This window comes from Heteronotia binoei, chromosome 1 (genome assembly GCF_032191835.1).
Source record: "Heteronotia binoei isolate CCM8104 ecotype False Entrance Well chromosome 1, APGP_CSIRO_Hbin_v1, whole genome shotgun sequence".
In the NCBI taxonomy this organism is placed as follows: Eukaryota; Metazoa; Chordata; class Lepidosauria; order Squamata; family Gekkonidae; genus Heteronotia; species Heteronotia binoei.
Genome location: NC_083223.1, coordinates 181,580,889 through 181,595,459, shown reverse-complemented (window position 1 = coordinate 181,595,459; position 14,571 = coordinate 181,580,889). Strand labels below are relative to the sequence as shown.

Genomic DNA, 14,571 nt, shown 5'->3' with positions numbered 1-14,571 from the left:
AGCAACGTTTTAGTGAAGGTATGAGCTTTTTGCCTTGCTACAGAGAGAGAGCGAGAATTCTGTTGGGCTTGAAACTGGGTTCCCCTTCTTTTTTTTCACTGTACTCATGCCCTCCAGTCTTTCTCAATAGGAAAGCATGTGAACTATTTAGAAGAGAAATATCAGCATTAGCCTGAGAGTGTGCTCTACCCCAAGTTTACCCAGTAAATTTTCCTTATTTTTTCTTTCACATTTTCCTTTGATTTGGGGTCTTGAATTTAGACTTCCCAGATAGTAGGCTGACACTGACACTGCAAGACCGCCCTCTTCAAACAGGCGTTCACCAATGACTGAGCTAATGTTTACTGCTAAATTAATAATGTTTACCGCCAATGTTAGTTTTAGGAATGTTTTGATTATTGATTGACTGGTTTTAATGTGAACTTAATGTTTTATTATTGTACTGTTTCACTTTTAAATGTTGTTAGCTGCCCTGAGCCTGCCCCGGCGGGGGAGGGCGGGATACAAATAAAATTTTACATTACATTACATTACACTGACCACTGTACATGGCTGTCTCCCTATTATTGTAGTTGTTTTGGGGGGTGAAATTGTATTTTTTTTTAGTTGTAGTCATTTTTCTGGGGAAAATTATAGTTTTGTAGACAACCACGTAGCCTTCAGTCTGTGCCATGGTGCCTTCACATGTTCTTGACTAGTACCTGAAGCAACTTCTGTACAAAAGCTCACAATGCCCAGCTGCTTCATGTTCCTCTGGGTCTTAGGCTCAAAGCATTGACTATGAGAGGTCTGTAATGAATGTCAATGAATCAAAAGTAGGTTTGCAACTTACAGATGTGCACACCTGAACAACACATATTCAAAATTGATACCGCACAGACATTGTCTGCAGTTTTTGATGCAATAATTCACAGCAAGAGGTGACATTTATCAGAGACTGTAAAACAAAATATTGCAAGTGGGCTAATATTTTAAGCATGTTTTATTTTAAGCAAAAAAAAAATCTTTACTTGTGTGTCTGTGCCCTTTATAAAGTTTATATGTCCGCTACCTGGCATTACATTTTATGATACACATAGCTCGGCCCAACAAGGTCTCATTTAAGTCAAATCTGACCCTCATAACAAATGAGTTCAACACCCCTGATCTAAACAAAGAAGCCATACAATACTTCAGTCAAGTCTCAAAGAAAGGTAATGCAAAACAATGTATAAACTACTGAGTAGCAACTCGCCATTCTGTTTCATTAGTGTCATTTTACTCTAAGTCAATAGATTTCCTCTATTGGTAGCCTGCTACAACTACAGTCATATCTAAACAAGTATAACTGGCTTGCTACCACTTAGCTTTTAAAAGGCATGTTTTGTTCTTAATGTCTGTGTTTTACTTCCATTTTAATTTTGAAGCTGGAGGTAGACAATGGTGTCCCAGCATAAAAGCCCAAGAGAACTGCTCAATAAATAAAACACGTTTGTGCAAACAGTAGAAAAGAGCAAGAGCCCAGTAGCACCTTAAAGACTTAGAAAATTGGTCTTTCCTAAGAAAGTATGGTCTTTCTGAAGAAGTGAGCAGTAACTCAGGAAAGCTCCTGCCCTGCCACAAATTTTGTTAGTCTTTAAGGTGCTACTGGACTTTTGCTCTTTTCTACTGCTATAGACTAATACAGCTTCCCATCTGTATCTATCTTGTAGAAATCGTGTTAGGTAAGATTAACCACTATAGAAATTCATGATAACTTTTTAAAAGGTCTCATCACCCCAGAGCAGACCTGTAGACAAAGGGGGGCCTGTGGGGGCACTGCCCCTGATTTCCAGGCAGGGCTCCCTGACTTCCAGGAGGCCTCCAGGGTGCAGCCTGCTTCCCCCCCCCTTTTTTTTTTCTTTTTGCCATGGCTGAGCTGGTGAAGTGTCATCAGTAGCAGCCAGAGCCAGGAGCAGGGCACAGTGCACTGCAGCAGCAAAAACAGGAGGGACTTAGAGGAAGCTGTGTGGAATGGGCTGGGGAGGGAGGATGGATAGCGCTGCTGGCTACCAAGTGCTGGGGTGGGGGAAAAGGATGCAAGGTGTGGTCCCTTCTTGACTCCAAATTTTTAGAGTTGGCTGCCTCAACTTGACCACATTCAGAGCCTCCAGATTTTGCCCCAACCACAAAAAACTTCTGAGAGGCAGCAAGCCCCAGAGTGGACAGGAAAGGATGCCCTCTGACTTTTTAACCCCCCCCCAACACACTTTTAAAATCCTGGCTATGGCCCTGCCCCAGAGTGACAGACAGATGAGAGGCAGACTGATCTTGAACCTTTTCATTCCTATGCCACTTCAACCAGATGTAAAGTTTATATCCCTTCCTATTGGTGAATCTGTTGTCACTGCACAGAGAGAATCAGGCTGCAATCTTGCACTCAGTCAGACAGCTTAAATACCATCAATAGGGTTTAATGAGCTTAACTGGTCACAGGGTCACATTGCCTGGTGACAATAGGAACTGGTGATGCTGCAATGCTGAGAAATCCAAAGCTCTTTATTGACTCATTAAGATAATGTGACTGCATACACAAACTCTCCTCTGAAAAAGAAAGGAGGAACAGTATTATAAACAAAGAATGTACAATGGTATAGTAGAGTCCAATCTTGTCATATCTCAGCAGCTAAGTGGATTGGTACTTGGATGGGAGACCACCAAGGAAGATTTTGCAGAGGAAGGCAATAACAAACCAATGCTGCTTAATCACTTGCCTTGAAAACCCTATCAGGTTACTGTAAGTCAGCTGCAACTTGACAGCACTTTACACATACATCTCTATTATTTATTAGCATCCATTGCTTAGAGGTAGCATTTATTTGTTGTTCCTTAGCCCCATAAACAGATGGAAATTCATGGCAGCAACATTTTGCAGGGTCATTGTTCTTTGCTGCTAAAATTCTTTCAATCTGTTCAAAAACCTGTTGGTTTAGAAAAAAATAAAGATGCAGAAGACAGATGCATCATATCATCAACATCCTTCATATCTTTCCGGCAAAGATCTAAGGAAAAGCACAGAGCAGTCATTTGTCAGTATTCAGGCAGAGACAGGATGACAGGTTTTTGTTTTTTTACTGTCAAGTCACAACCAACTTATAGTGACCCTGTAGGGTTTTCAAGGCAAGAGAAGTTCAGAGGTGGTTTGCTATTGCCTGCCTCTGTGTAGTCACCCTGGTGTTTCTCAGGCCAACCAAACACTGACTAGGCTGACTCTGATTAGTTTCCAAGATCTGACAAGATCAGGTTAGCCTGGGAAATCCAGGTCAGGGCTGACAGATACTAAATGTCTGTAGGTGCATGAGGAATCTTAGGATCAAAAGCAAGAGAAGAGAACAAGTTCTATAACCTTTCAAAGCCAGCTACAGTAGGCATGTATGCATCTCTTTGTCAAAATTCACAGCTTCATTTTTAAACATTACAAATACAGCTGCCAGATATGGCAAGCTGAAGCCCAGTGGAAAGAAGCACAGCCCTATTTAGTACCTTCACAATGTTTAATTGAATTTTATTATCTGAATCGGGTTCAACAAACACTCTCACTCTGGATTAATACATTAAATTCACTTTACCACATACCCTTTTTGGAAGAAAACCTCTTAAACTTTGTGAATCTCGTATCAAAAGTTCAGCTCCTACAAGTCAGGCGGGAATCTTGGAAAATCCACACATCAAAGCAACAGTCCACAGTGCAGATCTATTTTGCAGGAGGTGAGTACATGACCAGTGAATGGTCACTCAGCCAGACATTTTCAAGATGGATTATCAAGTTATTTTTCAAGTGTTAGGTAGAAGAGAGTGTAAAAAAATATGACACAATTACAAACATAACGAGAGTTCTGAAAAACATGATCTGAAGAAAATTCTGCTAAAGCGATTTGTGATGTTCAGGAGAAAAAAAATTACTCAAATGCCATAAATCTCCTTTTGTCTAGAAATAAGCTAGATGGGTATTAACAGGGTTTCATGTCATTTTTGAACTTTTAAAAATTGGCTATCAAAAGGTCTAACAATGTCATCCTGAAGGGTAGTCAAGAACATAGAGCAGTACTTACTTTTCCACTATAAGCAACTGAATTTGCTGATTGTTCAGCTTATTAAAGACAATTGCCAAAAGTTTAAATGAACAGAAAACTATGCACAGCCTGGATCAGTACAAGCTTTTCAATTTTTTCATATCATTACCCTCTCTCTTAATTGTACGGGTGCAGGTGGACTACCTTTTCAATACTGTCCATTCTAAATGCAAATCTGTATATAAATATATAACCTACAATCCTGTTCACAAATAGGAACATATACCTGTTTAAGTAAAATATCTGTGGACAGAACTGAATCTCATGCTAATTGTTAAGAAAGACCAATAAAATTTTATTCAAGGTATAAGCTTTTGTATGCAAGCACACTTCTTTAGATACAGTGAAACAGAATTTCCTCAACCATTATATATAGGTCAATAGAAGGGGGAGGTTAGTTGCCAGGAAGGGCTAGTTGGCATCAAGATATTTTTATTTATTTAAGTTATATTTATATCCCACCCATTCTATGCAGATTCAAGGCGGCTAACAGCATAAAATACACAATAAACAATATTAAAACAATAAAACAATCCAACAATTGCAATGATGCTACTTCAGGTGGATCATATAATATTTTCTTTTCTCAGCATGTACAGATCCTAGGCAGTTAGTACTAAAGTGCGATAGATCCAGATGTAGTGGCAGCCCTTTCCTATTAGGTGTTATATGCCATCCAAAACAGTTCAGTCTTGCAGGCCCTGCGGAACTATGATAAGTCCCACAGGGCCCTGATGGCTTCTGGGAGGGTTTTCCAAAGTATTGGGGGCACAACCGAGAAGGCTCTTGCTCTGGTGGAATTAAGCCTAGCCTATTTTGGCCTAAGGACAGCCAAAAGATTTTGAGAGCTTGATTGCAGTGCTTTCTGGGGAATATGTGGGGCAAGGTGACTGGGCGATTATAGCTGAGATTGGATTAAGGTGATTGGTAAAATCTATAAATGGCAGTAAATTAGCATACAAATACAAGTAAATTAGCATACAAATACAAGACTAAACAAACAGATGTGAGAACAAAGTTTGAGTCCAGTGGCACTTCCAAGATAATAAAGTTCAATTTGGGGTGGGTTAGCTCTTGGACTGGAGGAATAGTCTACATTCTCAGAGAAACAGCAAACAGATCTTGAGAAAAATGTTCTCAAGAGATCCTTCTGGATGGGAAAATACCCTGTATTCCTACACTGACTGTCATATATGATGACCAAGGTTTGAAGTATATTATTTTATTATACTAGGTATTTAAGAAGGTTTCAGAAGGTTTAAGAAGGTATTTAAGAAGGTTTCAGAAGAGAAGCAAAAGTGTAGAGAGATGGCAGGGCTGTAGCACAGTGGTAAAGTGCCTATTTTGAATACGCCAGATTACAGGTTCAGCACTTGGCATCTTCAGTTAAAAGACTGAAGTAGCATTTTGTTCGAAGAGCTTTCTCTGCCCATGGAGAGCCACAGATGAAGAAAAGTTTGACGGCATAAGGCAGCAGCATCTGTTTAGAGAGGAATCCTAAGAAAACAATAGTTTAAGTTTATTTGGTTAAAAGGAAAGGTACCAAAACTACACTGTTCTCTATGGACCCAAAAGGTCAGTTAATACACATGCTTTAAAAAGTTGTTACAGGGATAAATAAATGTGACCTTTATTTAATTAAAAAAACTTAACTGCATTTTTTCTTCCATTAAATATTTTTAGAAAATATTAAATTCTTAGTATGTAATTCTTATATATATCAAAAACTGTCCTACAAATTTGAATAAGAAAGTTTAAATACATGCAAAGAAGTGCTTAGCTTTTGGTGAATTATGCACATGATGTATTAAAAAATAAGAACAAAACATCTTTTTACTCCATGGTGGACACTGCACACCTTCCTACCAATTTATTTATTTATTGTATTCTATTTATAGGCCACTCTTCCCTGAAAGCAGGGCTCAGGGTGGCTAACAACATAGTAAACATACAGTATCTTGTTCCAAACAGTAAAAATATCCTTATGCTATGGATGGTGAGCATAATTTCTTCAGTGCCTTGTTGGGAAGGCTAACGAGGAATGGGGGTATGTGAAAGTGCCAGACTACTTGATGCATCAACCAGATACCTGGAGGAACATCTCCACCTTGCAGAAAGAAAGCCCTGCAGGGCATGGATGTCATCTGGCAGACAGTTCCACTGAGTAAGGGCCAAGAATGAAAAGGTCCTGTCCCTGAGGGCCACTAGATCTCTCTCAGGCCGGGGACCACCAGTGTTCTTGTTTTCAGAACACAGAACTCTTCTTGGGGCGTACTGGGAGAGGTAGTCGTGAAGGTATGTAGGTCTCTGACTGCTCAGGACTTAAAAGTCAAAACCAACACCATGAACCTGATCTGGTACACCACCGGGAGCCAGTGTAGCTCACACAGCAAAGGTCAAATGTGTGCCATTTGAAAGATACCCATAATGATTACTATAAGAATTACTATACTTTTTTAAAAATATATAAGTATTCCTATACCTACTCAGTGGGATCTTTTTAAAACAAAAGTTTCTTTATTACTGTACAGTTTATTCTGAAGAATCCCCTTGTTGGTTACTTCTAATTTTATAGAGTAATGAATGTAAGACTTTTTACTGTACCACTGAACTGAATCCTTCCCCTCCCCCCCCCAGTTTAGTTGGTGCAACCTTCTATTCTTCACACACCCTTCCCTTAGTGGTCAAGGTGACAGAATGAAAACACATTAATACACATTTCACACAAATGTAAGTCTTAATTTCATGAGATGCCATCTAATCAAGAGAAGAGTCACAGAGGCTTGATTATAAAACTGCTCCAAAGCTTGATGTAATTCTAAAGCAGCCAGCAAGCCCCTTCCAAGTCCATCATTTTAAGTAACTATATGGGTTGCCTACAGCTACCACTGTCTCTGCCTAATTCTATCTTCTCTCATCTACTGCATTCTCAAGTTTGTCTTGTCAGGGAAGCCTGCAACCTAGATTGCTCTCCAAATCGAATGAGATGATCTGAGTTTTTGCTTTTTGTTCTTTATCTTCATAGCCTCATTCTGCTCCATATCTACTGCTGAAATGCCCTCATTCTGTCACTGAGACGACAGTGACCTCCTCCTCTCCTCTGTCCTCTCAGCCCAATGTTCTGCACTATTCAGTATAACCACAGATTGTACAGTGCATACCACTAAAAGGCCCCTTGAAGTTTGCACCTCCCTATTTCCACTGGCCTGATATAATTACCTCCAACCTCATTCAGTTTTAAGTTCAGAGCTCTAGCCTTTCTTCATAAAGCAAATCCTACTTGTAGGCAGTGCCCAGTTCTTATGCTTGATCCCCAATAAGGCACAGAGTCTTCATCAGAGTAAAGCAATGGCAAAACTTGCCAGGACAGAAGATAGTCCAACAAGTGGAATGAAACGGAACATATCTGAACATTCCCTTTGCTTTATTCTGCATGCCCTTATTGCAGATGGACGAAGTCCATTATCAATCTGCTGCTACTACAACAAATTAAGTTTAAAAAAAATCAACTCAGGTTTTCTGACCTTAATGCTAAGTACAGAAGTACTTAAATGCTTAAGTGGTCTGTGACCTACATATCTACAGGATCACCTCTCTCGCTATGTCCCTCAAAAAGCGTTACAGTCAGAATGCACAGGAATGCAGTTCCGGCTGGCTTGGTGTCAGAGGGTGTGGCCTAATACAAAAATGAGTTCCTGGTGGGCTTTTTCTACAAAAAAAACCCTGTGTGAAACAATGTTGATATCAGAGGTGTGTGGCCTAATATGCAAATGAGTTCCTGCTGGGCTTTTTCTACAAAAAAAGCCCTGCATACACTTAGCCTTCACCAGAGCCTTTTTCGTTCTGGCTCCAGCCTGGTGGAACACTCTCCCAAGTGAGATCAGGGCCCTGCAGGACCTGCTTCTGTTCTGCAGGGCCTGCAAAACAGAGATGTTCCACCAGGCCTTTGTTTGAGGCAATGGATGACCTATTATTTTGGCCTCCTCTGCCCTCAACCCCCTCCTTCTGAACTAGTTATTCAACCATTCTGGGGGGTAGATCCAAGTGGGCAGGCGTGTTGATCTGAAGTAGTAGAGATGTAACATTTTCAAAAATTTTGAAGCTCAGAAAAAACCCGGTTTTTTTCCTTTAAAAAAAAAAAACTGAATTTTTGGAAAAAATGCTACATCAGCACTTCTTTTTTCTTTTCCGGATTGAAAGTCATTCTTACTTTAGGAACATAAAATATGACTATGGGCAATTTTACTTGGCATTAAATTATCACAACTAGCATATTAAAAATATAGTGTATCCAAACAATTATTACAAACAGAATGTACTTTTAAAATAATATTTATTTGCAGTTGTAACAAATGGAGCAACAATCTCCTGAACTGTTTACTAGTTTATGTGGAACAGACAAAAAAAGATCCACAAAACTGTTTTTAAAAATCCAGAAGTAACAATTATTTATATTTCCTCTCCACAGTATTAAATAAAAAACTCATTCTCATAAAAAGAACTGAAGAGAGGGGAAGTGTATAGAAGGAAGTGTAGAACTAAGTTTCAGTGAATGGGCATGACCTAAGACTTGTTTGTCCTCAGTGCACCGAAATTAGAATAATCTGATACCATACATATTTTTTAGAAATGATTTGGAAAATATTTGAACACCTTGAACTTTAATTTGCAAGGACATTGTATGCACAGTTATGGAAGCAAGATAAAATACCAGAAAAATGGGACTGGGTTGTTAAAGTTATGTCATGGAGTGAAATGGATAAACTTACAAGAATCTTAAAAGACTATGATTTGGATAGCTTTAAAATGGACTGGAGAAAATACAGAAGATATATAGAAAAAGAATGGAAAATAAAAGGACATTGGGCAATTTTTGATAACAATTAAGTGTTAAAAATATTAAAATGAAGAACGAAGGCGCACTATAACAATGAAGATAGGGTTATGTATTAGTAATATTAGAAATATGTATTTTCTTGAAGAATAACAATTTTATATCTTTCTTTTCTATTTTTATGTTATAAGATTCTTAAGAGATAAGGTTACCTTCTTTTTATAAGTATTTTAATCAAATGACACCGGTGGAAGTAAAGATATAGGGGGAAAGTAAGGGTGGAAAATAGCAATGTATGAGATAGATAATGAGTTTATTAATGTTTTATTGAATTTGAATATCATATGTTGCTAAAATAAAAGTGTTTTACATAAGAAGTTTCACACAGGACACATATAATAAAAAACATATAACCAAATTGATACAATGGATATACAGGCAGGCTAAACAATCCCACTAAGTACTGCTATCTAAATTTTCAGTCCATTCAATCCTGCAATCAGAAAATTTCAACCTAAGGACCAAATAGTTGAAAACATGATCAGTTACACCCAGTATCCATAACCTGATCAATATCAACCAGAGGCCCACAGGATTTGGCTTATCATGTAAAGCATGGAGGACAGCAAACAGAATATGAACAGGCAGATACACAGACTTGTTGTTTAAATGGGGCAAAATAGGCCCTACTGCAAATGTGGTGCAGCCTGATTTCCAGGGGAACATGATAGAGTTCTTTGAACTTTTCACAGCTGGATTGAATGGACTGAAAATTTATATAGCAGCACTTAGTGGGATTGTTCAGTCTGCCTGTATATCCATTGTATCAATTTGGTTACATATTTTTAATTATTATATGTGTCCTGTGTGAAACTCTGCCATACAAAAAATAAATACCGTAATAACCATGCAGTTTTTTTATAATTGCCTCCAGGGACATTTGACTCCTTCCATGAGATCCGAACCTCAGCTTGGACAGCCAGCAATATCCCCTCTCTCTACCTTTGACCTTTTACCTTCTGTCAAGTGTAGCATGCAGCAGTGTGTGTGAGCGCGTACAATATCAGGCATTATAGCAGAAGACAGGTAACTACAATGAGGGTATAAAGCATTTAAAAATCCTTTGGTTTCCCTCTGCACAGCTCTCATTTGACTCTTTAAGATCACTAATTTAATGGAATTTTTATTGCTTTAAACTAAATTGTTACTGTTTCTTTCTTTACTGTCCTTTTACTGTCTTTCTTTACTGTCCTTTTCGACCCGCTCAACCTGGAGGAAGTCGACGGAATTCTCTCCTCTGCGCGCCCTACAACTTGCGATCTGGACCCATGCCCCTCCTGGCTAATTAAATCCTGCCAGAGGGAGCTTGAATGTCCTTTACGGGACATCATAAACAGATCCCTCTCGGAGGGGCGCTTTCCATCATCCCTGAAAGAGGCTTTGGTCCGACCCCTCTTGAAAAAAAGTACAGCAGACCTGGCCGAATTGGCAAACTACCGACCGGTCTCTAATTTACCGTTTTTAGGTAAAATAATAGAGAGGGCAGTGGCGTCGCAGTTGCAGAGCTTTCTGGATGAAGCTTCCATCCTAGACCCTTGCCAGTCCGGCTTTCGCCCGGGTTATGGGACGGAGACAGTACTGGTCGCCCTGGTAGATGATCTCCAACGGCATCTGGATCGGGGCGGTGTGGCGGTGCTGATGTTGTTAGATCTGTCGGCCGCGTTCGACACGGTCGACCATCGGCTACTGACCCGCCGCCTCGCCGATATAGGGGTGAGGGGGTCTGCCTTACAATGGCTCTCCTCCTTCCTCGAGGATCGGGGACAAAGGGTGGCAATTGGTGGTGAGCGGTCCCGGAGGCGCACACTGGATTGTGGAGTGCCTCAGGGGGCAGTTCTCTCACCAATGTTATTCAATATCTATATGCGCCCTCTTGCCCAGATTGCCAGGAGATATGGACTTGGGTGCCATCAATATGCAGATGACACCCAACTCTATCTGCTGATGGACGGCCGGCCTGACTGCGTCCCTGAGAATTTAGACCGGGCCCTGCAGGATATGGCAACATGGTTGAGGGAGAGTGGGCTGAAACTGAATCCAGCGAAGACAGAAGTCCTTTGTCTGGGTCGGGGCGCCCGGGAAGGGGAAATACCTCTTCCGGTCTTCGACGGGGCGCCGCTGAAAGCGGCGCACCGGGTTAGGAGTCTGGGAGTCTTACTGGAGCCTTCATTATCAATGGAGGCCCAGATTGTAGCCACTGCCAAGTCAGCCTTTTTCCACTTGAGGCGGGCAAGGCAGTTGGCTCCCTTCCTAGAGCGCCAAGATCTGGCAACGGTACTTCACGCAACGGTCACCTCGAGACTGGATTACTGTAATGCCCTCTACATGGGGCTGCCTCTGTACCGAACCCGGAAGCTGCAGCTGGTGCAGAACGCAGCGGCCAGACTGTTACTGGGGCTCCCTAAATGGGAGCATATACAGCCTGGGCTGCGCGAGCTGCACTGGCTGCCAGTTACATACCGGGTTCGTTACAAAGTGCTGGTCATCACCTTTAAAGCCCTATATGGTCGAGGACCTGTCTACCTTAGGGACCGTCTTTCCCCATACGAACCCCAGAGAGCACTGAGGTCAGCTGGAAAAAACTTGCTGACCACCCCCGGACCAAGAGAGGTGAAGCTGCAATGCACCCGTAATCGGGCCTTCTCCTCTGTAGCCCCGAACCTATGGAACCAACTTCCAGAGGAAATGCGGGCCCTGCGGAACCTTGAACAATTCCGCAGGGCCTGCAAAACTTTCCTCTTTCGACTGGCTTTCGCTGATGAAGGAAGTGACTGCTAAGGATTACCGCCATCATATAAAGAACAAACAGCACTAGCACTTTTATTACTAATTAATTAATCAATTTTAAACTTATTAGAATTTTAACGTTAAATGTAACTTTGTTGTTTGTTGTTTTTGTATAATTGAATGATGTTGTCAGCCGCCCTGAGCCTGCTTCGGCGGGGAGGGCGGGATATAAATAAAATTACCTACCTACCTACCTACTATGCTGGAAACTGCCTTGGGGACTTTTAGTTGAGAGAGACAGTATAAAACCAACTTCCAGATATTGGTATTACTCTCCTTAAATGTTGTTTCTGGTTTTGGTCTACCCAGATTTTTGGTGTTTCTTACAAACTCATGGAAGCACCTTGCCACTTTGACAAAGATCCCATAGAGTGAGCATGTGCCCAGACTGGGGGGTGTCCCATTCAGTGGAGTACACAGCCTGCACAGGAGCAAGAAGCAGCAGGAGGCAGCTCTTCTTCCTCAAGCTTTGATTATTCAGTGTGAATCTGGGGTTGGTTTGGAAAGTGGGCTGCATGCACACCGACAGGTGTCCATCTTAACCATACACGGTAACCGCGGTAACCACGCACCCTGTTTAGAAATATGCCCCATACAGAGTGGATCATACAACAGTCATTTACAAATGTAAAAAGTCTAAGATATATGATTAGTCTTCCATTTGTTCAAAACAATAATAGATAGAAATGGGGGGGGGTGTAGAAAAAGCCCAGCAGGAACTCATTTGCATATTAAGCCACACACCCCTGACATCACCATTGTTTCATGCAGGGCTTTTTTGTAGAAAAAAACTAGCAGGAACTTATTTGCATTTTAGGCCACATCCCCTGACACCAAGCCAGCCAGAACTGTGTTCCTGTGCATTCCTGCTCAAAAAAAAGCCCTGGTTAGAAATATGCCCCATACAGAGTGGATCATACAACAGTCATTTACAAATGTAAAAAGTTTAAGATATATGATTTGTATCAGAACCCCTTACTCGCTGCAAGATTTAGACAAACTCCAGTACTTCTAATGCAGAAGTGGAACCATACAAAGGCCACAAGACATTTTTTAAGCTGCAATCTTTGCTTGAAAGAAATTCCCAATGAAACCAGTACAACTTAGGTACTTGCAATAACATAAGTAGGCAGCCTGACAGCATTTAGCTTAGCTTTTTTCAGCAGGTTCCCTTTCAGTTTTTGCTTCTAAGCTTATAGAACACAGTTAAGCATAACTCAATGAGGGTGTATAAAGTTTTTAAGTCCTTTGGCTTTCCTCAGCATAGCCCCCAGCCACAAGTAATATAGGCCGGTATACTCTAACACTAATGGCAGTTGGGTGCAAACTGAAGTTCTCTCCTCCCTCAGCTACATCATGTGCATTCCAGCAATCCTCAGCAGACACTGCAGAAGTGTTTTGGGCTGGGACGAAGCAGCTGTCGCTCAGAGACACCCCCTTTGTCAGGCCATGCAGCGACTCTGAGAACAATGGGTACACCATCCCCTCCCAAAAACACAACTTTCAAACAACCTATACAAGAAAAAAACCCCACTTCTCTAGCCTATTCACTCTCTCTCCAATACCACATCTGTCAAGAATTAATTCTCCTCTACACACACACATGCATACAGTATATTTCTAAAGACAGGCCTTTGGTCAGTATTTGGCATTCTATTCATACACACTGCATGCTCCTTTTGAAGCTTTTTGTAAAGACTCAAATTGAGAATGTCTTACAGATTACATGAACTTCTGAAGGCATCTACAGTCACATGGCCTTCCTCAGCATTAGGGCTGTCTTAAGCCACGGACCTGATGGGCACTTGCCCCTGGGCCCCACAAGCATAGGGGCCCTATACTAATCTGTGTATGATGCAGTACTAATAACCATTTACATTTTATTCCTGTGAGCAGTTGTCCTAGGGGCCCAGTACACTGCTTTAACCGGGGTCCATAATGCTGTTAAAATGGCCCTGCTCAGCATCCCCCAGGGCCAGGATCGACAACTGCCTACTCACGAGGGTCAGAGCACAGATCGAGAGTTAAGTGGAAGAACGAGCTAGGGACGTCGAACGTCTCGCCTAACTGCAGAAGGAAAGAAGAATGGCCCGAACATAACGAGGCCGTACAACGCAAACTGGAAGCGAGCAGTACCGGGTTTAGTTCCAGGGCTGGGTGGTGGAGGGTTTTGTGTGTGTGTGCTAGATTTTGTTTTTGCCACCGGGGTTGAAGAACTGCAAAGATCTCCACTACCAGCAGCGCCGAGAGAGATCTTTTGTAAGGGGTGCCAATGCCCCTTCCCCTCGTGCGGGCTGGAGCACGCAGACAGCGGCTGGAGAAAAGGCCAAACTCTGCAGCTAGCGAAAGCTCCGGGAAGCTGCAGCCTGGCAACTCCCCCCGCCCTCCTTCCCTCCCAGGCCTGAGCCCTCTCTCCTTTCCGGGCCCTGAGAAGGAAGGTCGCCCTCGTGCCCCGGACTCACCTGCTGCCTCGTGGGAGCCGCTTCTCCCACCGCCAAAAGCACTGCCAACGCGAAGCTCTCCCAGGGAACCGCGGGCATGGCGGCAGCTAGCGGCTGCGGCGCCCGCAAGCGGCACCCCGAAACTGCCCCACGTGCGAGCCTCTGCCGTGCTGTCCCGAGCAGCCACCGCAGCCTGGGCTCCCTGCGTCCAGCAGCCGGGTCGGAGAGAGACGCCCACCAAGGCGCTGCGGAGTTTGGCTGAAGTTTGGCGTGCGGACGCGGCGGCTTTTGTAAGTGCGGCGCGGGGGAGTCCCGAGGTCTGGCTCAGCCCGCGCGCGCCTCGGCGACCAATCGCTTC

The 14,571-nt window shown here is 42.4% G+C and overlaps 1 protein-coding gene across 1 annotated transcript in view; it reads right to left on the bottom strand.

Annotated features, from left to right (window-relative positions):
* GLP1R (glucagon like peptide 1 receptor) overlaps nucleotides 1-14,312 on the bottom strand; it is a 194,378-nt gene extending 180,066 nt beyond the window's left edge. Inside the window, exon 1 of the mRNA XM_060243726.1 lies at nucleotides 14,235-14,312. Within this exon, the coding sequence (XP_060099709.1) occupies nucleotides 14,235-14,312 (78 nt within the window). The remainder of the gene's footprint in view (nucleotides 1-14,234) is intronic.
* Between the last annotated feature and the right edge of the window lie 259 nt (nucleotides 14,313-14,571).